This window comes from Agelaius phoeniceus, chromosome Z (genome assembly GCF_051311805.1).
Source record: "Agelaius phoeniceus isolate bAgePho1 chromosome Z, bAgePho1.hap1, whole genome shotgun sequence".
Classification (NCBI taxonomy): domain Eukaryota; kingdom Metazoa; phylum Chordata; class Aves; order Passeriformes; family Icteridae; genus Agelaius; species Agelaius phoeniceus.
This window is the reverse complement of record NC_135303.1, coordinates 62,196,859-62,223,515: the sequence shown is the minus strand read 5'-3', so window position 1 is coordinate 62,223,515 and position 26,657 is coordinate 62,196,859. Positions and strand designations below refer to the sequence as shown.

General features: G+C 37.3%; 1 protein-coding gene across 6 annotated transcripts in view; it reads left to right on the top strand.

The window, feature by feature from the left end:
• Positions 1-26,657, top strand: part of CCDC171 (coiled-coil domain containing 171) — a 158,303-nt gene that overhangs the window by 113,309 nt on the left and 18,337 nt on the right. For all 6 annotated transcript variants that reach the window (XR_013180148.1, XM_077172123.1, XM_077172122.1 and 3 more), the window contains 2 exons: positions 544-675; positions 20,973-21,123. Coding sequence is in view for 5 of the 6 variants with exons in the window: in XM_077172123.1 (XP_077028238.1) it covers positions 544-675; positions 20,973-21,123 (283 nt within the window). In the remaining variant the exon portion in view is untranslated. The remainder of the gene's footprint in view (positions 1-543; positions 676-20,972; positions 21,124-26,657) is intronic.

The window sequence follows — 26,657 nt, the reverse complement described above, 5'->3', positions numbered from 1 at the left end:
TAATTTGAAAGCTACAGGTTAGTTCGTTTTGCTTTATTTGCGGATTATTCATTTAATTTTGACTTTTGACTGAGTTGTTTCCAAATGAACCTTATTCTGGAGGACTGATACCAGAGTAGACAGAACTCACATGCCAGCTTCTCATTGATGTGATCACATGAACTTTTTAATTTCACAGCTCATATTTGCTTAAGTTAGAAGTACAATTACAGTACAACAGTACAATTACTGTTTCTTTTCCTACGAGGTTTTTGCAGGCGACAGATCTGTGAAATGTATACGCCAGCTGGGCTACAGAGCCCTTGGTGTCTTTTCTTCTCATTTCAGACCAGGGGAAGATGCTTTTTCTTCTTAACATTCTCTCCCAGCACTCTGAATTAGAGATTTATTTGCAACGAAAAATCAATTAGTCCTAAATTTATTCATGGATTTCAGGTCCAGCGATCAATGCAAGTCCACTCAGTGGGCTCAAGGGGACCCAGTTCATCCCAGTTAATGTGTCTGAAGGGGAATTACCATTGATGCTGGTTTTTTTCCCTTTAGGTCAGAGATCAGGCCTTGCTGCTGTGTACTGCAGCAGCCACGAATGACTTCACCCTGGAGCTACCCAAACTGCACCTGGAGACCTTTTCAGAGGAAGGGCTGAAGGGCAGGCCAGAGGCTGCAGCATTTCAGGTTAGAGTCTAAAATAATCCTGTTTCTTGTTTTCATTTTTGCAACTGAGAACAAGAAGCTAGACTGCTCTGAATGTGTGGAGAAGAAAATGCTTCAAAACTAATGTAGTCAACAGTTGAAAGAGAAATAATTTTCATATATACTGTTGGATGTGGTATTTCAGAGATGATGTGAACATTTTATTTGGCTGGTATAATATTAAATAACTGACAGGGATATGACCATGGAAAACCACAAATTCTATATTTGAAAATTAATATCACTCTATCCCACCCCTCTTTCTCTGCTTAATTTAAGCAAGATAAGTAGAAATTAAAAACCAGAGAGGGGAGGCAAGGTTTTATGCTGCTACTTGATCATCATCAGATTTTTTCATATTTCAGTTTTAGAATTAACAGTGATCTTTAGCACTCATAATTTAGTAGAAACTTCTATTTGGAATACTTTAGTACAGGAAATATTTTGTTTATATAGGTTTAAATATTTATGTGTTTCAAAATACTAATTTTATTAGGAGGAAACTGGGAAAAAGAAGAGAAATTAACTAAAAATGTACACATCTTCAGATGTAAAAGTGGATTCTGGGCAATTCCTCCTTTGTGTTTCTAAGTTTGTTATGTCTTCTCTACAAACTATGCCTTAGTCTTTATAGCTGTGCAGAATACATTATCGTTAAAAGCAGAATATTTCGTTTTCCCAGTGAGAGAACAAAAGGCAGAGTGAGTACATATTTCTTTCATTGTGCTCTTCTATCTGAATCAGAGAGAGTAAAGGTAATCAAGTAAAGTGCAAGGATATTAGGAAATTAAAATTTTGCATAATGTGTATACTTTTCTGTAGTAACCTATTTAAATTTTTTGTAGATTTTCAGTTCTAGATGCAGTATATAATTTCAGGAACAGCATCACAAAACCAAACATTCAAGAAGGGCTAAACTGGAAATTTTTCACTGTTGCCTTTTTGCATGCATTTCTTTCAATACAAAAAATATTTAAATTATGTGTGTATTATCATGTTTCCATAATAAAGTAGTAATATGTAACTGCGTGAGATTCCTGTGCACCTTAGAAAGCATAGCTGTACGTCTCTGGCAGAGGGTAGGTTGCAAATGCTTCCCCATACAGTGATGATCACTTTTAAAGCTGCACAAAAAGCTCCACAGGTGCATCTTTACTCTAAGAAGCTGTCACAGAAATCACCAGCTTTTAAATACCACTCTTCTAATTTAGAAGACCGTTTGGTGATACCTGCTTCTTTTTTTTTTTTTATCTCATCCCAACTTCCATACTTTTTTGACCTTCCAGTGATTGCAGAAGCATTTCCAAGATAGTCTATTCTGTTGTTATTTCTAAGAATAGAAACAGAAGTATAAAAAGTTGCATTTCACATTTGAACAGAGTACTTGTGCTATAGCTAACCCATAGTAATGCATGTGCTGCACGAGTACTGCAGTTATGTAAACCTACTTTTTGTTTACCTGACAGCTTCAGTTACACTTGGTTACTCTGTGCATACACAAACAGCTCCAATCGTTCAGTTTGTATCACTGTGAGGTTCCTTTCCTCCTTCCCTTTCTCCTTTTCCCTTTTGCTTCTCTTCCTCTTCTCTCCCTATCTCTAGTTACATAGTGCTTTTTTGATAACTTTCTAAGCACACTGTAAAGATTTTCTTATGAAATTTTCCTTTTATAGCTGGGAGTCAGCTAATTGATGTTAATTCCATGCAAAACTACACTAAGAGCAGTCCTGTAATTTTGAATGAGGTATACTGTGAGAAATCACTTTATGGACACTTCTCTTTAGAACCAGTGGAATTGTTTGCCTGCCTGTTCTCTAGAACTGCCATAGTTAATCTGTGGTAAGTAGGAGTCAGTTAAAGGCCTTATTATCTACAAGTATTAGACATCAGGAGTTTTTTCCCAAGTTTAAATTTATTGGTATTTGATAGTATATTTTTTTAAATTGCATGAAAAATTAAGATATTAAATTTGAGAGTGTGATGGGGATGAAGCACTGGCTATTGGAACTGTTGTGTACTGACAGAACATTACATTGTCCTATTTTTACTATTCATGCATCCAGTTTGTAGTAGGTGGCTGAGATCAATAATTAATTATATATCCATTGGTCTGAATGTATCACTTCTTCATTGTATGGAAGTGGCATGTATCTTTTAAAAAATTCTACCCTCTAGTTTCAGCCTTAAGGTAATGAAATCAAATATTTGTAGACACCATTCTGTATATCTTCTCCAAAGCCTGCACTTCATGGAATGGCTCCTAAATTGCAAAGTTATGTAGTAGGTTGAAATGTTAAGTTATTCAACAAGCATATCCTTGCACTAAGCATCTTCTAAAGCCCCATGCAAGTAGTGGAAGTATGACTTAATTTGTAGGCATTTGTTAAATTCTTGAGGACTGCAGAAGAATTACTATAGTAGTTTGAAAATGTCACTTCAGTTGGATAAAAAATGAAAAAAGTGTAATATCTCTAAGATTAAAATATGATTGCTATAGCTTTGAGAAAGTCTCACCTGATATTTAATTGCTGGGAAGAATGTTATGTCACAAAATTGTGCCATTTAAGTTTGAAAGTGGAAAATTATCTATTGTTTTCAAGCACCTGTAACACAGTGAACCCAGTATTTAAGGTGTGCTGTTCTGGCCATGCCCAGATGTTCCTACTGGAGAGAAAAAGTGGAACCATATGTGACGCCTCCTCTGAATACAGGATATAGGGTTCAACAGGCAACTAAAATGACATGGTATTGCTAATTCTAGTAGTCATGCTTGGCAGATGACTATTTAAATTAACCAGTAGAGGTTATCTGCTTTTTATAAAATACAAAATTCAGTTATGTTACATCTTTAGAATGAGGATAAAGTTACTTAATAATCTTAACACTCTTCTTTTTTGGCTCACAGAAGAAGTGGGCATTCAGAAAACTAATTCTGAATTGTCTCAACTACTTTTACATCGAAAATGTAATTGATACTAATGCCAAGCATTATTACCTAAAGGCAATTCATAAATCCCCCAGATAAATCCAATGAGATTTAAATGTTTATGTATAAATAATTAAGTTTAGGTTTCTTCTGTTTGGAGAGGTAGACACACAAGGGTAGAAACTGGTACAAAAGAAACTTCCTGAAGCAAATTTAGGTACTTCAGACACATATGTTAATGTTGTGTTTTAAAGGAATTATAGTTGATTTCTGCTAAAATTACTTCTAAATATTTATCAGCATGATCCAACCTATCTGAAGACATGATTTCAGATACTAGTTGAACACAGAAAAGAAATGGGAAAAGGATCTGGGAGTGCTGGTTTGACAGTGGCTTCATACAAGCCAGCAGTGCCCAGGTGGCCAAGATGGCCAGTGGCATCCTGGCCTGGATCTGCAACAGTGTGGCCAGCAGGGCCAGGGCAGGGATTGTCCCCCTGTACTCAGCACTGGTGGAGGCCACACCTCAAGCGCTATGTCCAGTTCTGGGCGCCTCCCTCACTCACTACAGCACGCACATTGAGAGGCTGGAGTATGTCCAGAGAATGGCAACAGAGCTGGAGAAGGGTCTGGAGCACAAGTCCTGTGAGGAGTGGCTGAAGGAGCTGGTGTGGTGTAGCTTGGGAAAAAGGAGGCTCAGGCTGATTTAAAGGACAGGTATCTGTCAAGGAAGGTGGGAGCCTCCCTTTGAATGGAAAATGTAGCCCTCTTCCCTCCAAATTATTACAATTTTGAAATAATGGACCTTTCAGGCAAAGATATAGGATAAGCAATAACAGTTCTTTATTACTGTATGTGTATGTGTATAACAAGACAAACCAGCAGCAGCAGCTGTGGTGCTGACACCGAGCAGGGCCCAAACCCGGTCCCAGCCCTCTCTGGGCCGCAGGCGCCTCCCCCGCTGGTGCAGTTCCACTCGCAGCCAGCGGGGGCGCTGCTGGCTCCTGGCGGGCAGGGCGGGTGCGGTGACTCCCCGCGGCTGCAGGGGGCGCTGTGGCGCGAGCCGGGCCGCTTCCCTCGTGTGGGCCATGGTGGGCAGGCCAGCGGAACGGGGCTTCCTTTACAAACCCCCAGTGGCAGCCAAGCCCAGTGCCCCTCTGGATGGCAAAATGGACTGCAGCAGGACCCTCGGAGCAGCCGGCTGGAACAGCAGAGGCGGCCAGTGGCCACACCTAGGGTGGCCACCAAAGACTCCAAAACAAAGACTCCAGAGCTGTGGCAGGAGCTGCAGAAGCCCTCGCAAACATGGGATGTCAGGTTAAGGTGCAGCAAAAAACCCGAAGCAGTGGCAGAAAACAGCAGGGCTGGACAGCATCAGAAAACAGCGGGGCTGGGAAGGGGCAGGCAGGCAGGCAGCTGCTACAAGCTCCAGAAGAGTCTCCCTCCAGGAAGGGATTGCGTGTTGGGGTTCCCTTCCCAGTGAGGTCGTGTGTTGGAAAGCTCCCAGTTCAACAGCTGCTCTTGCAAGTGGACACTCACCCATGAAGAGGAGATGTAGTGAAACACAAAAGGTCTGCAGAGGCAGCGAATCCTCTGGCCTAACAGCCCGGCACAGAAATTGTACGCTCGGGAGGGAGAGAGTGGGAGCAAGGCACAGGCCCAGCCCCTCACCCCCAGCCAAAATCTCGTGGTCTCTCTGCACTTCCCAAGAGAAAGCCCCTCAGCCAAGAGGCAGCAGCAAACTGCACCCTTCCCTCTCCTCTTCCTCCCAGCCACATCCTTTGTCTCTTAACTATTCTCATTAACATCTCTTAGGCAACAAATGGGAGAAAATTTCATGACAGAAATTAAAAAAACCAAAAAGTCCTAACCTCCAGCAACTCATTGCTCTCCAAAGCTACCTGAAAGGAGGTTATAGTCAGGTTGTAGTCAGTCTCTTCTCCCAGGCAACTAGCAACAGGACAAGAGGATGTAGGCTCCAACTGTGCCTGTGGAGTTTCATTTTGGACATCAGAAAGGTAGTAAGGCATTGGAATGGATTTACCCAGGAATATGGTGGAATCACCATCTTTGGAGGTGTTCAAAGAACAGCTGGATGTGGTCTTGGTGCTATGGTTTGTTGGTGCGTTGGTATTCAGTCAAGGGTAGATGATCTTGGAGGCCTTTTCCAGCAATAACAATTCTGTGATTCTCTCCTCCAGGTGGGTTTGAGATGGTTAAGTTTTCACTTTGTCTTTCCTCTGTTTTTGTCTCTCTCTGCCACCTGCTCTCTGCTGCCTGTCCGTGTGTCCTCTCTGCACACTCCCCACTGCATGTATGCCCTCCTGGCTATGCACTTGCTGCTGTGCGCACACTGACCACATGCACCCACTCTTGCTTTCCCTCTCCCTGCATGCCTGCTCTCTCTGCACTGCAGATTCTGGAGCTTTCTTTCAGTCAGTCTCTGTGTGCTACACTGCCTGGGTCTCGCTCTTTCTTCTGCTTCCTGTGCTTCTTTCCCACTCTATCTTGCTTGCTCTGAATCAGTCTTTCTGTCCCTCCTGTCCCTTTGCCTCTCCCTTCCACCTGTCCCATCTTGCTCCCTCTATTTTCAGCATGTATCCACCCGTTCATGCAGGTTTAGGAAGTCAACATGGGATTTATATGTACTTCTTTGCCATTCTTAGGTGTTTTGAGGTCATTTAAAATAAAAAGTGTAGTAATAAAATAAAGGCTTATAGTTTTAGAAGTAATATAGTCAAGTACTGACATATATTCAGTGTTAGCATTAATCATTATAAATTTACAAAGAAGTAGGTTTTTTCCATTTATGCATTCATGCATGATTTAGTCATGCATTATATAATTGTGCTGTAGGTCCACTTTTTCTAATTAATTGGACAAACATAAATGTAGTTTTAGGAGCTTCCTAATTTGTATTTATTTTCACTTGTTTATTAATTTTAGATTTATGCTTGATAGATTAGATGGTGAAAGATATGCATAATTCTGCTGATAATTTTCCTCAAAATAATAAACACTTTCTCATTTCTGTGTTCACTTGTCAATAAAAAAGTTCTTACCAAATTGAGGAAGCAAGTGATTTCAAAGGTAACATTATAATTCTGTCATCAGATCTTATCCTGTGCATTGGGCTTGTCTTTCAAACATAAATCAATTCTGGTAAGAGGACTTAATGAGATTAATTAATCGTAGAGCAGCTGCTTAAAAACAGTATTACTAGTATTTTAAATCTTGTACTTCTGTTTTAAAAGTTTTTTTCTTTTATTAACATGGCTGTTAAAAAGAAAATTATCTTAATACTTCAGAAAGAAGAAATAGTTTCTAGAGTCTTAAAGATGCATCATGCACACTCTTGTAGTGTTTTATTTTTACTTACATTTATTACTTTTATTTTTACACTGTTTCACCAGAGAAGGAACTACCAATTGAATTATAGAGGCCAGAATGCTGCCTTCTATGGTATCAGATCACTGTTTCTTGTCAAGTAAAACTGGGTCTTCATTGTCCAGGAGTTTAGCAGCTGCTATCAGCTGGGCTGCCCTCCCATCTCCAAAAGGACTAATTTTTTCTTCTGCTCTCCAAAAGGACTACTTTCATATCTAGTGTCAAAATGTGGTGCTTCTGGACTGACCACAAGCCTGTCTAAAATATACTGTTTAAAGAGAAAAGTGATTCTTTATTACGCTATTGCTACTTTACACTTTCATTTTGAGTTGAAATACTCATAAATAAGTAAATGTTTCAAAAGCATTAGAGTGGGGCAACACTTCTTGCAAACCTAACCTATTACTGTCATCAATCTAGCAATATAAAGTTGGTGTAGGACTTTAGCAATGATTGACATCCAAGTAAAGTCTGAATAACCAGACTGAAGAGACGTAAAGTGGAGAACTCTAATCTTCATGAAAGAGTTCAGCTGCTATTTGGGGTCATGTCTCCAGATATGTTGTACCATGCTGCTAAATATTTGGAAGCCATTTTACCATAATTCTGTATAATTACTTTAAAACATAATATTAATGTATATTAGGAAAATATTGTTTAATATGTTAAAAAATGAGATAGCTTTTAACTGCCAGTGATGTTGGAAATTTTCCTTCTATAATTTGAATTTCACACTGTTTCTCCTTTCCACCACTTAACTGCTCAACTTCCTTTCCTCTTCACAGCATTTCTGTTAGCAGTCTTTTTTTCCTCTCCCATACAGGCCCTCTCTCCTTCCCTTTTTTCTCTGCTCCTTATGATCAGCCTCTTTCCCTCACTTTTTCAGGCCTCCTAGCACTTCTTTATTTCTTCAGTTGCCTTTCTTCATCCTACTAAATTAGGACAGATTATATGAAGAACCTTCTCAGAGGGTGTTGTAGTTAGCTGGAACACTCTTGCACTCCAGCCCTGCTAAGTCTTGGCCTTAGGGACCATAAATATCAAAGTCAGTGTCTGCAATCACCATTTAATCAATTCCTGAAAACTCTCTTTGTGCCTGTGACACTACTAACTCTTGTCCAGCCCCTTTTGTAAGCACTATCAGTTTTGTAAAAACTTTGCAGCTAAGATGATGATTTTCATGATTATCTTGAATGCCAAAGTTAGTACATAATCATTTAGCCTTTCAGTAACCTTTCTCAATGGAAGGTTTACTTTTTTGGCCTTATCAAGCAATCATGTAATCAAGCAATCATGTTGTCTTTGTCAACTTAGACTTTTTCATATATTTATATCTGTTGCATGTCTTAGGAATTACCTGTGCTAATATGCAAGAAAGCTCTTTAAGAACTGTGTAAAATACAATCTTAATTAACTAAGTTTATTTATTTAGTTTTGCTTCTTCTTGTAATCCTGTTTTTTTTTTTTCACCTGGCTACCAGGTTGCTGCATGTTTTAGCAGGAGGCATCTTTCCTGTTTACTACTCACTGTCCTTTCAGGAGAAAAATTACTCTAGAGTCATGGTGATCCCAATATGTATCCAAAGCTGCCTCAGTCAATAAGAGCAGACTCCTAATAGCTGTAATTGAAAAATAAAGCATTGTTTTATCACAGGTGGTATCAAATATAGTTCTCATAATACCTTGTTAGGCAGATATTTTTACTTCAGAAATCCTGTCTTTCAGAACTGCATGCGTTTTTCTGTGCACAGCATCTTCAGAAAAGGAGTAGTTTTCACAGATAGCAACAGTAGAAATTTGACTAATTTTTAGAGAGTGTGTGCTGTGTACCATTGTGATGCAGACAAGTCCATTAAGAAGCATAGATATTTAATTGTTGGTAATCATGTGGGTTACAAATTAAATTCATGAAGTGAAGACCATGAATGATTGGAATTGTCTGGAGTCTTACATTTTTTGTGCTGGGTCTTTTAATTTCAAAAACTAAAAAATGCTTAGCAAGTGAGCCTAAACAATAGAACTTAATAAGACAATAGACCATATTACACAAATGTTTAAGTAGCAGAAATAGAATCAGACTATTTTCTATTCTTATATTTAAAAAAAACCTTCTTGCTGAAATGCTGAGACTTTTGTTTAGTCTTTTTTTTTTGCTTAACTACTTAGTAGTCCATTATTATAAAAGGTCTCCTTGTTATTCTTATCAATTGCTTATAGAGGAAGAAGAAATTATTAAATATTGCACAATATTAGTACAATAATTTTGTAATAGAATCACGGGAGACATTGCTGCCCAGATACTGTATTTTGGTGGACCTTGTAGTTAAAGACCTGGGAGAGGAAGGGTTATCTACAACTTGAGTGAGTTTATTATGGCTTAGTGATTTGCTGATTGATTTCATTTGCTGTCAGTTAAGGCTCTCTTAATGTCAAGCTTTCTTTGCATAATGCCTTGAAATAAAGACTCATGAAGATTTTTCAGATTGATGCTGCTTATATAAACTGACCCTGATTTGCCCTTCTGCATGACAATATAAGTGACAGCAGTTAGACAAAAATATAGTAGTGAATATGCAACTTAAGGATTATACAGTAAATCTTTCAGAATATAAAACTAGGCATAAAAAACAGGCTGTTCTCTTATTTCCACATTTATCATGTATTGGAGAAGTAGACTGGGGTAGTATCCCAAATGCTATACAACTGAGGTAAAATTTGAAGACGGTAAATTTTGAAAGGATTGAAAGTTAAACTGTTTTGTTTTACCAGATCCTAACAATTGGTCACTAATTAATTTTGGTGGGGTGTTTTGTTGAGAATTTTGTTGTTTTGTTCTTAGTGGTTTTTTGGGGTTTTTTTTGGTAGAAAGGGTTGTATAAATTTTGGCTTATAAATCCACATATGTTAATACCTGCAAATTTTATTTTTTACATTGTTATTTTGCAGTAATCATAGCAAGTTATTTTGAAGCTGTTGTCTTGATTTTTCATTTACTGAACTGATTGCTTGTCTAGTGACATGTGTTGGTAGTATCCTAAGATCACAAACTCCAACATTATATTGGACTGTGAAAAGCACAAAGTCTTGGATTTGTAACATCTATGCTATAGGTGGCCAGGACTAATGTGTTTTAAGTAGGGCACTCAATACTTCTCCACTGCAGTACCCAATTTCATTATACGATTTTAGAACTCTCCCTTCATTATGGTCTCGTCTCTCATCTTTGAACTCTCCCTGTTAAATGAAAAAGATGGTAAGAAATTAGGGGGTGAGGAGAGAATGGAGACAGCTGGAAAGTGCCCTAATTAATGGAAATAAGATGAATGTGTAACTGTTGTGTAAACCTGAATAATAAGGATGCACAGACTGCATGTTGGCAAGTAAATCATGTAAAGGATTGGATCTTCTATGGCTTTTAAGAAGATAATATCCATGGAATGACAAAAATTTGTTTATCCTCCTGGAACTTTGATAGAACTTGAGATTCCTCTGGATTGCTTCAACATCAGGATCTTTTTTGGTAAAAGAGCAGTTCTAAACTAAAGATCGGGAGAGAAGAATAATCCCTACCACCTGTGTGGACAAACTTATGATGTACATTTAATGCCTGAAGACTATTTTAGTTCTGATTTCTCTCTGTTAAGTGGCAGATTGTTTGTTCTTTTCCACTACCAGCACCCATTGGTGGATCCCCCTCTTTCTCTTCATCTTAATTGAAAAATACTAAAGGGAGAGACCTGCCATTGCCGCAGTGTTTAGTGCTAGACTTTCCATCCATCCAGTTTGCCAATCTCAGATATTTTTGTTTTATGGTTGATATTGTGCAAGCGAAAATTTACAAGTTGAAGTTTATATTCTCAAGCTTTTACAAATGCTTGCAAAGACCACAGGACTGGATTTTGAGCAAAGATTCCCCTACATGTCAAAATGTGATGTTTGCCTGGACCTTGGAAAAGGTCACTGTCCTAGATGCTCAATTTTTTCTGTCTTATTCCACATGAAACTTGCCACAAATTTTACTCTTTTGGGATATAGACTGTGGGATTGAATAAATCTTTTATGCCTAGAGGGTAAATAGAATAGCAGTAAGCTGGTTGTCCTTGCTTAGAAACAGATTTGGCAGGGAAAAGGACAAAAAAAATAAGAGTATAAGAAGCAGTGCTAAAATGTCTCCAGAAGTTTTCCCAGGCTTCACCATTGTAATTGACAGATGTTCTGAAAATAGTAGAAATCATCTATAGTTTCTGGAGTTTGTAAGTTAAGGAAGTGATTTGTCTGTTACCAACATTCATAGGCACAGTTACTCATAAATTACCTAACTGCAAGTAGTGGCCCAACTTTGAAAAATGGATAAAGGAAATAGTGGTGAACTAATGTCAGAAGTAGTTTGAAAAATGCTACTCTCTCGGGTCTTTTTAAGTTAGGATGGCCTAAGTTAATTTAGGCCTTTCAGTTAAGATCCATGGATAAGAGCCTTCTGCTTTTGTTTATCCACCATTAAGGTCGCCACTCAAGTACATGATACTGTGATGCCAGTCATTACCAAATTCAGTAGAAAGATTAGAAAGGGCCTTCTCAATCTCATTACAAAACCCCATGATATGAGATGCTTTACTTCTGATTCTATTACTGGAGGATACTTTATGCTTTCTAGGCAGACTTACCTCAACATTGCCTATCCTCCTTAGTTTTCTCCTTTCGTAGTTGCTATAAGCATCCAGTTTTATAAATAGAATTCAGAAAGTCACTTTATCTCTTATGCTTTTAAGGAGTTGGATCTAGTCGTTGACTCTTGGCCAGACCAGGGAAATGGCCTTACTTGCCAGTCTCCCAGCCTAATAATCCAAATCACATTCTGCAGTTTTATCATAGGTTCCCACTTACTGAAAAGGCACTTGGTGCATTTGCTGAAGACAAAGCAGAAAGTCATGTCTTCCAAAACAAGAGCTCTACCATCAGAAAAGTTAGTGTCTTCTTCTCTCTTGTTAAGGAAACTTCCCAGTCTGGCCATTCATGAGACTTCTGGCAGTGACATTCCCAGAGACTTTAACTGTTGGGAGTGAAGCCCCTTTACAGTGGGTGGCTCCAGTGAGCTGACGGGTGCCCTGCTTGACTCCTCACACAGCCCACCCTCACATGCACTCAGACCAGTGTCCTCACAGGTCCCAGGTGTCCCATAGCAGTGTCTCAGATGTCTCAGTCCATAAAGCCATTTATTCACAGTGCAGTAACACAGAAACGGCTCAAGCTGGTCCCTCTGAGCAAGACCTCCAGCAAAGGAGCCCCAGATCTTTTACATCCTCAGTCTCCCCGCATGCAAGTCTTGCTCTTCATCCTGAGTTTCAGCTTCTGTCCCCACTCTGTTTCCATCCACCTAGATGGTGCCACCAATCTTCATCTCCTTTGTCATCCCAAAGGTAGGCAATTCCCAGCTCCCGATGTGTCTGTCACCATCCATTCACCTGGCTGCTGTCATCCATATTCATACTCCTTGTTATCCTGAAATTTGGCAGCTCACAGGCTCCCACCCAGAGCTCAGATTACATCTCAATCTGTGGCTTGCCTGTCCAGCTACCTGGACCAGATGTATCACTCAGCTCTTTCAACCAAAGTTGTTGTTGTTCTAAGTGAAAGGCATTCTTACTTAGATTCTTGATCTCAGAGGCCAGACTTCAGTATAGGGGGGTCTCATTCATCCACCTATTTTTTGCTTGTGTTGGTTGGGATATATACCTTTCTGAGCTGAGCTAATCTCTCATATGACAAATACCAAAAAGACAGACAAACACAATCACTTTCTCCCAACAAGAGTTTTCTTCAGCTGTAAACCCATTATTGTAGAACTAAATATTCAGAGATGATAGGGATAATTTTATTTGATCTTCCTCAGATTATGGTGGTTAAAAGCAAACTTTGTGAAAAAATATTTTATTTATATAATACTAACCTTTAAGGATAGCAAATTTTCAAGTTCAGTGATGATGTCCCTTCTGTCAGACATTTACTTTGGAAAGAGGGTTGCTAATGTTTGTGCTCATCGTGAGATTTGGTATTAGGTATACTGTGTTTAAATTTCCTCCTCATATTTTGGAACAAAAGCTGTTGTCACTGAAATTTCTAATAAAACATTTTCATCGCATAAATTAAGTCTCGAAAGCAAGTGGACTACTTCTTTTTCCTGTACTGCCATCATGAATTTGTGTAATTAATTGGAAGCCAAGGTGAAAAAATTAATTTGCGATCCAACCGAACAGGTATACTTCAGAATTTCCTTGCAAAACTACAAAATATCACTTTATGTAGGATTAAATACTTATGTTGAATTAAAATGCAGTGCTACCATGAGCATTATGCATTCTTCAGAAAAACAGAAGAAATGAAGCAAGTGTTTCATATAACTTTGCACAGTTTTCTAGCCCCTAGGCTCTTTAGACTTGGGCATTCACCTAAAATCTGGTACAGGGATTAGGACTCAGTAGTGGGTATTAATGTGTGAGCCATACAATCACAGTTGTCATATTGACTAAACCTGCTGGAAGAGACCTTGGTCTCTCCTAGTAAATGGCAACTAGATCATATACTATGCTCAGCTTTTAGTGTGGAAAATAAAAAGTGGGTGCATTTCCCCTTTCTATCCATATGTAAAATATTTAATTCACTTTGAAAATGTTTTAATATACAATTTTAAGGCTGCTTCTTGTGGCCAGAAGGGAATAATCTATAGTACTTCATAGCTCTAGCCAAAATATTTAAGGAAATGTCTATATGAGCTCAGATTTTTTTCTCTTGGAGTCAGCAACAGGCTTTTTCTACAGCAGTTAAAACTAAGTCAGTATTTTTTTCACAAACATATTTCTTTTCTAAAAGTAATTGAAATTGTCTTAGTTAAGAGAGCACTATTTAAAACCAATGAAAAATAATATTCTAATTTTCAGTAAACTACTATGTTATCAAATAGTTGAATTAGTTACTTATGATGGACAGTTTGTGGACAGCATTTCAAAGAGCAGAAGAGTTTTTCAGATCTCACATTTACCTCACATTTACATTCCATGTGAAGTTGTTTTAGATTTTTCTACTTCGCAATCTGATAGCTTAACATCTGCTTCTGTCCCCTCCTTGAAATGTTCTCCTACACATTCACCTATAGTAAATCAATAGATTTTAGGCAATTAAGGCTTAGTGTTTAAGTAACATTTATTTATAAAAATGGTTTTGTTTATATAAGATATCCATATGTAAGGAATATGAGGAATTTCATATGAGGAATAATAAGTCATTTTAAGGAATGAGAAAATGAGACTATGCTTTTTAAAATTTCTTTTAGTAACATATATTCAGTTATGGGAAACAGAATTCTATACTTCAACATTTGTATGGTTTTTTCTGGTTCCAAGATGTCATTTCAATAGGCCAAAGGCAATACCATCAAGTTTCAGACAACTTGTACTTCACTTGACATTTCACCTGAATTTTGATGGGAAGTTTTGCTCTCTTCTTTCCCTCAACACTGAATGTGTGATGGGATACCATTATGTTTTGTAGTAAGACTGCATCCAGACTTTTCTGTAGTGACTGTTGCTGTTTGGCTCTTCTCATCAGTGATAATGCATTATGTTTGCATTAGGTAGATTTTCATGCTCACCTAAAATGTAGGCTTTATAGTAGTGTCAGTGACTACCCTTCTGTCTTTCATCCCTGTCTAGAATATACACTGCAAAAGAAACTGATATACACTGAGAAGAAGACAGGATACCAGCCTGAAACTTCTTTCAGTTTCCATTTCTTTCTCACTAAAACCACTTCCTTGAAAAATTCTAACCTTTCTTCACAAACTCAAATATTAATTTTGAATCAAGACTCTAAGAGGATGGGAAGAGTGGTAGCATTTTCCCCATTTGTAGCTTAAACTACAAATTCTTTGGGGCCAGAATTGTTTCTCCTTTACATTTTGCATGCAACTGTGCTTGACTTTGTGCAATAGACAGTGAGAATGGTCTTTGCATATAAACATTATTGGCCTATAAAAACTGGTATTTCCTTAATTTTGTTTAGTGACAATTTTCTTGCATATTCCAGAGTTATTTCTAAATAGTCAAGGCTGCAGGTAGCTAGCTCCTTTGCTATAAAATTCTCAGGATGCTTTCTGCTTGGTCATACCAACTAAGCACATTTGTCTTAATTTATCAGTTTCTAAAAGATTGAGGTAATTTCTGAAAGTCTTACACTTTGGAATAATTTTCATGGCAATTGTTGTTATGCCCATCCACTGTGGTTTCCAGTAGAAGCACTTTCTCTTCCGTCGCTGTCAATTTCAATGCTCCCTTTTCAATTTTCTTGTAGGAAGTCATGTCATTACCTCTTGCAGAGAATCTAGCCTTTTATTTAGAGCTTCGTTCCCTTGGGGTATCTGCTGAGACCTACAGGATAAAGTAATTGTTATTGAAGCGAAGGGGATAGAGTTAGGCCCCGTGTGTGGCACTGAGTCAGCTTTTGTTGGGGGAAAAAAAAAGTTGTAACAAAACTGACCTGCTTTTTGGCACATTTAAATTGTGCATGCCACGCTTGAATGGAACTGAACAAAAAGTTTAGTGTTGAAATGAGATACAAGGAGAATAGATCATTAAAGAAGTGCCAAACAGCTGCAAAAGTGCAACTTTGCTGAATGCAGTTTCCCTTGAGGTTTTTTCCCCCATTCCAGAGAAGCTGCTGTATTTATATCCTTCACTGATGCCACTAGATGTTTTGGACTATGGATCAAGGCAGCCACGATGGGTTTTCAAATGCTCAAATATATGGGGAAAATTTATTGCAATAATTTCTTCTCAAAATATAGCTCTCTTAAAGATATAATAATTATCCTGAAATCTTGTTTCTGAAAACAATAACTAATTGATGTATGTTTTGTTTTCTAGACTCATTTTAATGAATTTTATATATGTTAGTTCAAAGCAAGGCAGTAATGACACACATACAGAACCCCACTCCATGGAGTTTTGCTTTCTACCAGTTGTTTTTGCCTGAATTCCACTTCAGCCAAACTCTGTACCAGGAATGAAATTCTCAGGCTTTTCAGATTCTCATGTGAGCAGTTTGTTAATTTAGTTAACCAGTGTTAATCTTTCATTCTTCTGAAGTTCATTCATTATTCCTTCTCTTGTTCTTTTTTATCTTTTTGTATACATAGTCCTGTGGTAATTTGCTATGTGCTAACACTGTGTTTAGTTGAATAATTCCTGAAAGAAGGGCCAGGCAGTCAAACATGAGTTACAACTTTTCTGTACATCTCTGGTTTTTAAAATATGCTATATAAAGTAGATGGCCCTGCTCCATCTGATGTTACAAAGTCAATGCTTATATTGTCAGGCTGTTAGTCTTTTTGACACCTTTAATTAAGCATCATTTCAGCACAGTAAACCTTCCTTTAGGTTTATTCCTTTCGAACATGAGATGCAGTTCTAGGATAACAGCATGCCAAATAAGTCCTGAGATAATGTAATAGCACTGATATGAAAATAAAGAAACTGATTTTTAATAATTTAGTATTTTATTTGTAACTTTAGAATACTGGAAAACTTTATATGGAATTTTTCATTCACTACAATTTGTAACTCATAATTCAAATAATTTTTTAAACTGTTCTCAATATCCAAACACTAAGCACAAGGGAGACAACATGTTTAGTGTTTTAAGTGGGAATTTAAAAGGCCTTTTTTATAATGTATGATAAATATATTAACACTTTGATGAGAGGTCTTCTGCTAATTTGCACATGCTGATCTGTGTATTTCATATTGTATGTTTCTACTATAACTTCAATGAGAACAGCTAAAGTTTGAATAACCTTGAATTTCAGAAATTAATTTTTGAAAAAGATTGGTTTTCTTTTTGTGTTTTCAATTTCTTGAAGATTGTTATGTAATTCGTCAGTATTAGCCATTTTTCACTTTAAATAAAGTATTCCAGATGAAATAATACTTGAAATAAAGTACTGCAGATTGAAGTCTTTCAGTCTTGTAGATTTACAGGCAGCAATACATGCAAATGCAGTTTTATGGCAACTATAGCACCATCCACCAGAAAATTACTGGCTATAGAAATGGTGTACAGAATTTGACAGTGACTGGTTATTCAAAAGTGCATGCATGGACTGTTGCAAAAAATGGATTTACATGTCCCCTGGAGAACTGTCCTAAGCTTAAGTGTTTTCAGTCCTTTTAAAGATTAATATGGGGAAAGAAAGCATGGCTTAAATGTTGCTCTTTTGCTCTGATGTTCACTGGTTTGTAGCTTATAAACCGCATCAACTTAGTTAATTTTATTTTTCTCTCAACTTTGGTTTCTCATCTTCACCACCTGTAGCGAAAGCCAAAACTTTTTATGCATACCCTCATATTACAGATGAGACCTCTCTGAAAGGTCATAAAGGCCTTCTTCCACTCAAAATCTTCAGAGGCCTTTTTTCTAATTGAGTAAAGATCTAAAGTTTAAAATACTTAGTTCCCTTATGGTATGACCTGATTTAAAAAAAAAAAAAAATCTGATTTTGCTCTCAAAGACAGTTAAAGTCTTAGGGACTCCTAAGACTCTCCCTCTTAGGGATTTTCTGGATAGGGATACTGTTTTGCAGCTACTGTTCAGTAGCTGTAAATAAAGAGATTGTCAGAAGTATTTAGACTTAAAATAATCTCTCCATTGAAAGTTATACTTGAAAAGAGAATTCGAGCACTCTTGCACATTTTATTCCTAGTCCAACAACTTCAGCCTAAAAGCATCCTTTTTCCATACCAACCAAGAATATAGTTTTATCATGTGAGTTGTAGCCAGTTATCTGGGAATTCATGCATCTGAAGTTTTCATGAAGCTGCCTGTGTCTTGTCTTAGTGCTGGAGCACAGGTCTCCTCTCACAGACACTTTTGGATTAAAAGCACTCTTACCATTTGCTTCTGCCATATCAGTAGTATGTGATGTAGGATGTTGATGTCATAAATGATATTGACATCCTCTATACATTAAAGCATTGAGTGGAGTGAAAAGAAAGAAAAGAGATTGCTGTAAAAAAAAACCATTCAGCATCTGATTATTTCTTCTTTTTGTTTTTGATTATTGTGAAGCAATTATGTACAATTTTTGCTCTTAAAATTGACAATCCTAGGTAAATTTTAGCCACTGGATTTGTGTTCAGTCTCTAGGATGACTTTGTACTAACCACTGAATTTGCTTAAGGTTGGAAGGGACCTTTGAGGGTTCTTTGGTCCAAGCCCCTTGCACAAGCAAGGAGGAACACCTAGAGCCAGTAATGTTTAAAATCAGTATTCTTCAATTCCACTGTTTCTGTGACCTCCTTAATTAAGTCTTCTCCCCACTAACTTTCCTACAATACTCATCTAAAATTGTTTTAGATTTCGTAATGAGTTGCAGTAATATTGGTTCCTGTAAGTCTGGGGATCACTATGTCTTGCCTTTCTGAACAGAAGTAATTTTCTGGTGTGTGTTCTTGAAACATTTTGTGTGTAACCGAAGACAAGTTTTTATTGTTTTATGGTCTGTTCTCAGTTTTAATGTCACACTATTACCAGCACATTCAAAATGAGAAATGCTTTCTTAGATGCAGACCATGCAAAAGTGTACAAATGCCAAATTTTATGTTTTAAAAATTAATCAGGAGTGTTGCTGAAACATCTTATTGTTATGTATACTTAAAAACTATATATATATCTTACTGCTATGTGTATATATCTTACTGCTATGTTAAAAACAAAAGAAAGCACTTATTAGGAGGAGTGGAAGAAATTTCTGCAGAGCCAGATTTGCATTCTGGGAAATTCTGTCATCTGACTTTCTTGAACAGAAACAATTTCCAGAGCTGCAGATATATTTGTATCTGTAAAGTTCAAATAGGGATCTCATTTGAAGTTCTGAACTCCTACACAGATACCTTTAAGGTGTAGGTGACAGATATTATAACTTGCATGTGGCCGGGTTCTAAGCCCATTCCTTGTGTATCAGACTTTCCAGTAAGTGTAACTTTTGTATTGTTGAAGACAGATCTCTCAATCTGTGACTGACATAAGTTTCTTAAAATCATTTTTGCCTTCCAGGGCCACATCTGAAAATCCAATATACTTGCCCTTCCACAGATGGCATTTAGAATAAGTATTCTTCATGCTCATGACACCCCTGGAAGTCCCAAAAATAATTTAGGCAAGAAAGGCCTAAACTAACTCTGACTCTTTGCTTGGGAGTTGGGATATACTGGAAGGAATGTGTACATATGGGTGCATAAATGCCATCTTCCACATTCATAAGTAACCATTAGTAACTGCAAAACTACTTTCTTCTGGACTAAAACGAAATCTAAGCTCTTTTAAAAATTGCTATGTTTGAAAATAAAGGTTTGTGAATACATTTTTTCCTAGATTTAAAATTTTCAAATTCATTAAATGAGAGAACAAATTAAATATCTGTGTAAGTCACCAAGGAATTAAATAATGCGGTTCCAGATAACTGCATGGCCTTAGAGTACCTGTGGAGATGTAGGCTGAAGCTGTATAACTTAGTGGCTTCACTAGCTTTGTAGTAGCAGAGATAAAAGGATGAAGTTAAGGAAATGTCTCTACATTCTAGTTCAGTGAGACCTTTAAATATCATGTGTGAAAGGAACACATGAGATTCTTGCTATGAGATATGAGACATAGCTTGTAATGCAATGGGTCACAGGCCCAAGTAATAGTCCTCTTTCAACATGTCTGATTTTTAATATGTGGGCTGTTGCCATTTGAAGACTCTCAGGCAGTATTACGTGGCGTGAGATATATCCCCACTCCTTCTTGGTATTGTTTCTGAATAGATGCAGCATTTTAGTTGTGTTGAATGCGAATTAAAAAAAAATAAATTAAAAGCAGGACTAGAGATGAGAGTGGCAGGCTTACAGAGCTATGTGAATACACTATCAGGGTTAGAACCATAGCATTTAAAACATTTTGGATATTTTTTTCTGATAAGAAAAGATAGGGTGGTGTTGACTTGCCATATCAGTTTTCTACACTTAACAATAAAATAACCTGATAGATTTCAGTGGTTACCTTTATTCTGAAAAGCAGCAGTGTGTTTGAGAACAAGGAAAGGAAAACAGTTAAGACCTTAGTGAATGTCTGGTTGTGGTACCATAGTTTATAAGTCTGTACTACAGACATATTCAGAAGGCCAATTTCATTTTATCTGTTATATGTTCTTACAGTTGCAGCTTGCTATGGCTCATTTCAAAGGGGAAAACTGTAACTTACAAAATGTGATTAACCAGTTGTAAAGACCAATAATCTCAAAAGTGTTAGACTATTTAGAATATATAAAGTTACCACTATTGTCAAATCATTTGTTCTCTCTTGTGCTGATAACTTTATTATCAGTCTGATCGATATTACACAATTGGGACATTCTTTCACTATATACATGAAAACAATTATATTTTCCCAGCTATACTGTAATTAGATTATTTGCTTCCAGAGATCTGTAGCTTTACCGTATTTCTTTTGTTTCTGACAAATTAATTTTCTTAACATGAATTGGGAGGACTCATTTTGAAAGTATGAAAAATCACCTAAAATTGTGTAGTGATTCTTTATAAGCAAATTGCATGTTCACTGAGTTTTGTAGTTAAATAAAATAAAAAATAGTACCAACTGTTCAATGCAGTACTGCATGTTTGAAAATAGCTCACTTTGTAATTGGGGTACACAGTCATTTGCTTTTCCTCAAAGCTATCAATATTTCAGATTTTTGAAGAAGTAAAAAAATCTCATGTTAGACATCTGGTTAAGTCCTTACTTACAATCTAAGTGCCTGGTTTACAACTTCTGTTTGATTTTTGCAATTAATAAAAATTAGATCTTCTGTAATGATGTATGCTACTTGGCATTTAAGTATAGCTTGTCTGGCACTAAAGATTTGCTTTACTTTTTAAAGGGTGTGATTCAAAGTTTCATGGAAGTCTACCAACTTGCAGTTTCCAGAGTTGAAATATTAGTGAGAGAAACAGAATCTTTTCAGCTTGACATTGCAGCTCTAAAGTCCAGGCTCCAAACAGCTAGTCTTCATAAAAGGGACCTTACAAATGGTAAGTCTTCTTTTCAAGCAATTTTTGTCTTTTCAGTGTGTCTTCTTATTCAGCATCTCTCTTTATGCTGTATAGTTTCTGTAGGGGAAATACAGTAATATTTATGTATAAACGTAATAGAGCAATAAAACCAGTGTGAATAGAAACTTTTTTCTGAAGAGAAATTGAATGGTAAAAGTTAACACAGGGTTTAATTTTTACTACTGTATCTTCTACAAGGACCTGTTCACATGCTGGAAAAGTACGCATTGTGAATTTTACCAGTACAGTAATAGTTGAACTTTGGACCTGAAGAATTTTACATCTAGAGATGTTGGATGTTAAACCAGAATGTTATTAGCTTCATGTAATCAAAGTGTTTCTTAGGAGATCTGAATTATTTTTAGACAATTGTGGTTATGAATAATACTTCTCAGTAAACTTAGAAAGTTAATTTCAGAAATAATTTCTGGTCTAAAAATATTGTTGCCCACAAACTGCTTGGATTTGTTTAAGGGTAATAAGGTGGGTCTTCAGATTTGAGATCTCTCTCTAGGGGAATTACTAAATGCAGATTTATTTGTGTCACACAGTCCGGAGGCTAGGCACATAAACTGTCATAAATATGTAGCCAAGTATCTCTGGAGTGACACTCTGTAGGATGTGCAACTTACGTAACACTCACTGTATTTCTCTCCCATCTCTTCTTAGTTTTATACAGAGGATAAAGGAGAAGGCTTTGGAGTTGGTGGTGGTTGTTGTTCTTCTTCTTCTTCCCTTCCTACTGTCTTTTCTTTTAGTCTTGTGCAGTAAATGGCCATAAAGAAAATTAGTATTGTTTGTCTTTCTTTTTGAAACAGGAGACCTGTAAGAAGAGAGCTGTCACAATGCAAATGACATAAATACTGTAGTAAACATATAGTGAAAGGCTGTGACTGTGGCTTTGGCTTTGGTTGTTTCCAACAGAATTATAGTAATTTCTCATCCTACTTCTTACAGCACTATGGGAAATTACTGCAAATATAAACTCTATTAATCAGTGCTGAATTTGAGTTTTAACATCTTGAGGTGACAATTGTTGAATGAAAACTTTGTTTATTTCTGATTACACAACCTTTCTAAGAAATGAAATGACTTCGCTGAAATTGCTTTTTTCCTCTTCCAACCAGACTCTTTTGATGTCTTCTGCTATGTTTATGTGTGTCCTGCTGAGCCTGTGCCCAATGTAATTGGACTTCTCCTTTGCCTATTATGGTTGTTTTTGTTGATGACCACTTGTTTACTAAAGATTGGGAAGTCTGCCAAACTTGCAGCAAGGTTTGCTTTCATTTGCATTGAGCGAGCTTTTAACAAAGATTATGCTAGTCCTGTCTGTGAAGGGCTTTGCAGTGGCCTGATACATTACAGTGAAAACCAGCTCTTCGATGTCTGTGTAAATGCAGTGTTTTTTAAGTAGTTTTTTAAGTAGCACTGCATGCAGTGCCAATGTAAAGATTATACTATTTGCATTGTGGAGGGATCTCTTAGCCCTCTGGGGAGAACAGTAGTTCTTCCTTTAGGTGAAGTTTAATTTGAATCTGGGCCTAAGCATTAATATGAAATGTTTTAAAATTTTAATGTAAAAGTGAAAACATTCAGAATGAGAGTCTTAAGTTGCCATGAAAAAGTGATTATGGTATATTTTGTAGTATCTGGGTTTTCTGTAAATTTGTCCCTAATATTTGTAAAAGTTGCATTAAGCATGAATTTTAATAACTTCAGGCATTGGAGCTTTGCAGTGTGACTTAGATTTTAAAGGTGCTAGTTGATACTGTTTTGGTTTGATTTTGAGGAAATTCTGCAGTGAATTGCTTTCTCTAGTATAAAAAGTAGAACAGATTTTTTTGCTTATTTTAAATGAAAGGGAGTAATGACTTCTTGAGTACATATTTGGTTTCAAAATTAGACTAGCTTTGTTAGTTTTAATTCACTGTCTTCAATGATATATCCATTGCAGACAAAATTTTACGTGGAGGTGGCAAACACAGCACTTGGACTGTATTGGTTGCCATTCGTATGACATAGGTTTGTGTTTCCTGGAGAGTAACTATTGCTCAGTGCTGAAATACATTTTTTAATTCTTCCAGTTGTGTATCATGTGTGGACTCTTACCTTATCAAATTGGGATTTATCTCACATGTTGTGACTGTTTTTTGATGTCTTTTATGCTAGTCGCTTAAGGATCTTGCCCTGTCTTGCATTGCATGCAAGTTTGGCCCATCCATGAGTATTGATATTTTCCATGCTTATTGCTTTCCTAATTGACCTGTTTCTACTGAAATTTTGTAACTATGTCACCTTTCTTTCTATTCACACCACTTCTCTCTTCTACTGCTTTGGGTTTTGCTAATAATTTTAGAAACAAAACTGATGGCATGAGGCAAAATTGGTGATTCTAACTCCTCATCTTTTATCTCAGATTCTGAATTGACATCTCCATCCTCCAGTCCATTTCTAGTCCAAGCACCTTCCTTCTAGTCAATAGAGTTTAGATTCTGAGATTGCTATATGTGGTCATGCTAATGCCAACAGAGGGGAACAAGAAGAGATGTGATTATGATGGACAGAGGTGAGATGAACACTGGAAACATTGCTTATAGAGAAGAGAATTATGTAGGGAGAAGTGAAGTCAGTGGCAGAATGTCTCTGTAGTCTTCATTAGTGCCCAGCTATCTATCTGTCGTACTTGTCTTTGACGATTCTTACTCTGTGGAGAAAAAGGCCCTGTGCATTTTTAAATCTTGCAACTCTTTAAAATTCAGTATGGCTGAAAAACAGCTTAGGTTTTCTACCTGTCTTCCTTTCTTCTTCTTTCCTTCTTTCTGCTCCTGCTCCCTTCCTCCTCCTCCCCCTCTCCCCGCCCTCCCCCCCCCCCCCCCCCCACACCTTTTTCAATTGTTCTCTATTCCTGAGGGTTCTTGGTTGGTTGGTTTCAGTTTTTTTAACTTCTTCTGATTTTTTATTTTTTGCCAACTGCTTCTGAAATTTCCCTTACATTTCCAAAATGTCCCTTTTTTTTTCTTCTATTAGGAAACTGTCAACATTTTGTAATACTCCTTCCTGCCTATTTCTTGTTTAGAAACATCCAGTAATATAAATATCATGAACTGGACTGTGCTGAATTCTACTGCCTTTATTAATTTTTATTCTTCTTCAGATACATTGCTTTATTATTATACTTGCACATTCTTTCAGGGTTGCAGTAATAAGTAGACCTTGAACTGAGAGCTTAGAAGTGCTTTATTGTGCAGTAGTGCAGTCACAGGCAGTTCTTTGTGGGTGCTGCGTGGCAATGTGTCATCATATTTAGTTACATGGCAAGTATTTGAATCCATGGTATCCAAGGGGCGTTTGCTGCAAGTGCAGTGTTGCAGGATGTGGATACAGTGACACTCTCTTTTCCAGGGTGACTGGACACATTGGTGGAACAGTGAACAGAATTCAGTTCATTATAAAATATTTTCAGAAAGTCTTCTTGTAGCTTCCAGCCCTAAGATTTTATACCTGATATCAGTACTTGTGTCAGAAGTTGAAGAATGTAAAATAATCTGGTATCAGTTCTGGTAAACAAAAGAAGTCACTTTTGTGCTTCTTGTCAGATGCTTCTCTGAACCTGCATGGGCACTGATCTGGTGATACTCCTTCCTTTTTCTGTTTTCACCTCAGAATCAAAGGAGAATAAAAATGAAGAGCAAAATACAGTAATTTCTAAAGATTATGAAGAGAGAAAAGCTTTGTGTTTACTGGAGAAATGGAAATTGGGGGACCCAAAAAGACAACTTTATCTGAAAGGGGGAGAAAGTGAGTTTCAGATGGATGAGAGGGGTGAAGCAAAGAGGTCTGTAAATGTACTAGAATTCCCTAACTGTGAAAACAACTGTTGTCTTTTGATGCTCCTAGCTGACATGAAAGTAAAGTCACTCATTGGTTTAATGTGGCTATATTTTTGTGTCATATCTTTTTCACCACAGTTGTGTTTGTGTCTATCCTTTGTCTAGAAATATCTAGTGATATCACTTAAAGTATTGAAAATACAGAAATGGTGCCTTTTGTTGAGGTGAGAGAAGCAGGCAGAATGATCTTTTGCATGAAGAGTATGTATTTGTTTTTGAGATCCTAGTGATTGACATATTGTTTCATACTTCTGTGTTGAAAAATGCATTAAGCAAGATGTACACTTTCCTCCCTACTCAAAGCAGTCAGCACTCAGTTATCATCATCTACATGAACCCTATGCATAGATGATAGAGAGAAAAGACATATTTAAAACTCAAACTTATCAGCTAACTATTTCCCTGACATTTTCTCCCTACTTAACCAAGCTGATCTGGGCAGTGGTTTTACGTGTCTTTCCCCCATATACTTTGTTTCCTTGTCACCAGTTCAATCTGTTCAATCTGTTATGGCTAAGACCTGCATCTAGCAAGGATGCATTGTCCTAAATATAGAATTATTAGGATGGAACTAGAGAGAAAAAAAAAATCCTAATTATTTACCTGTTCTCTTGCTGCATAAGGGAAAGGTATTTATCAGTGTCATTTTAAATGTCAGAGCCATATTTCTGATGTAGCTGGAGGAATTCTTCCCAGATGTTGCAAGAAGTAGGTAGGTCCTGAATGAAAACTCTCTGTTGTGGTTTGACATGACAAAGATGCCAGGCACCCACAAAAGTCACTCACTCTTCCCTACCACAGCTGGGCAGAGGAGAGAAAAATTTAATGAAGGCTTCATGAGTTGAGATAAGGACTGGGAGAAAACACTCCAGGGACAAAACCAGGTTCAACTTAAAGGTAAAACATGAATCTATTACTAACAGAGTCAGAGGAGGATAATAAGAAGTAAAATAGGCACTTAAAACCACATTTTCTTCCCCCACTCCTCTCTCCTTCCCACCAACAGTGCAGGGAGACAGGGCATGGGAGTTTGGTCAGTTTGTCACCCTGATCTTCCACTGCTGAGTGAGAGGAGTCCTTACTCTGCTGCACCATGGGGTCCCTCCCACAGGAGAAGGTTCTCCATGCACTTCTCCAATGTGGCTCTGATCTCACGAGCAGCAGCCCTATCAAAGCTGCTGCAATGTGAGTCCCTCCCACAGGCACACAGTATTCTTACTAAGTTTAATGTCTCTGTAAGACTGAATCCACCAGTAATATCTTCCTGAAATCCTGTTTTTATTGAAATATTTGCATTTCTTTCCTGACTTTGAGTAATTTGGCATCACTTTGTGAGAAATTACTCTGACTTTCAAAGGTTTATTAAACCTTAAAAAAATACAGCAAAGGACTGAATAAGGAAAAAGAACAGCACACTGGGAGTTGGTGCCCGGCTGCTACGAACTTGTCCATAAAAATGGGGGTTGCATCAGGCAGTGCTGACTCCTCCTAAAGTCTGCCAGTCAGCTCTTCTTCGCTGTCCATTGGTGGAGACTTTCTTGTAACCCTTCTCTCCACATTTTCTGCACAGCCCAGACTGTCTAGTGGCAGCAGTACAGAGGGGGTGAAAGGGCACTATAGGGA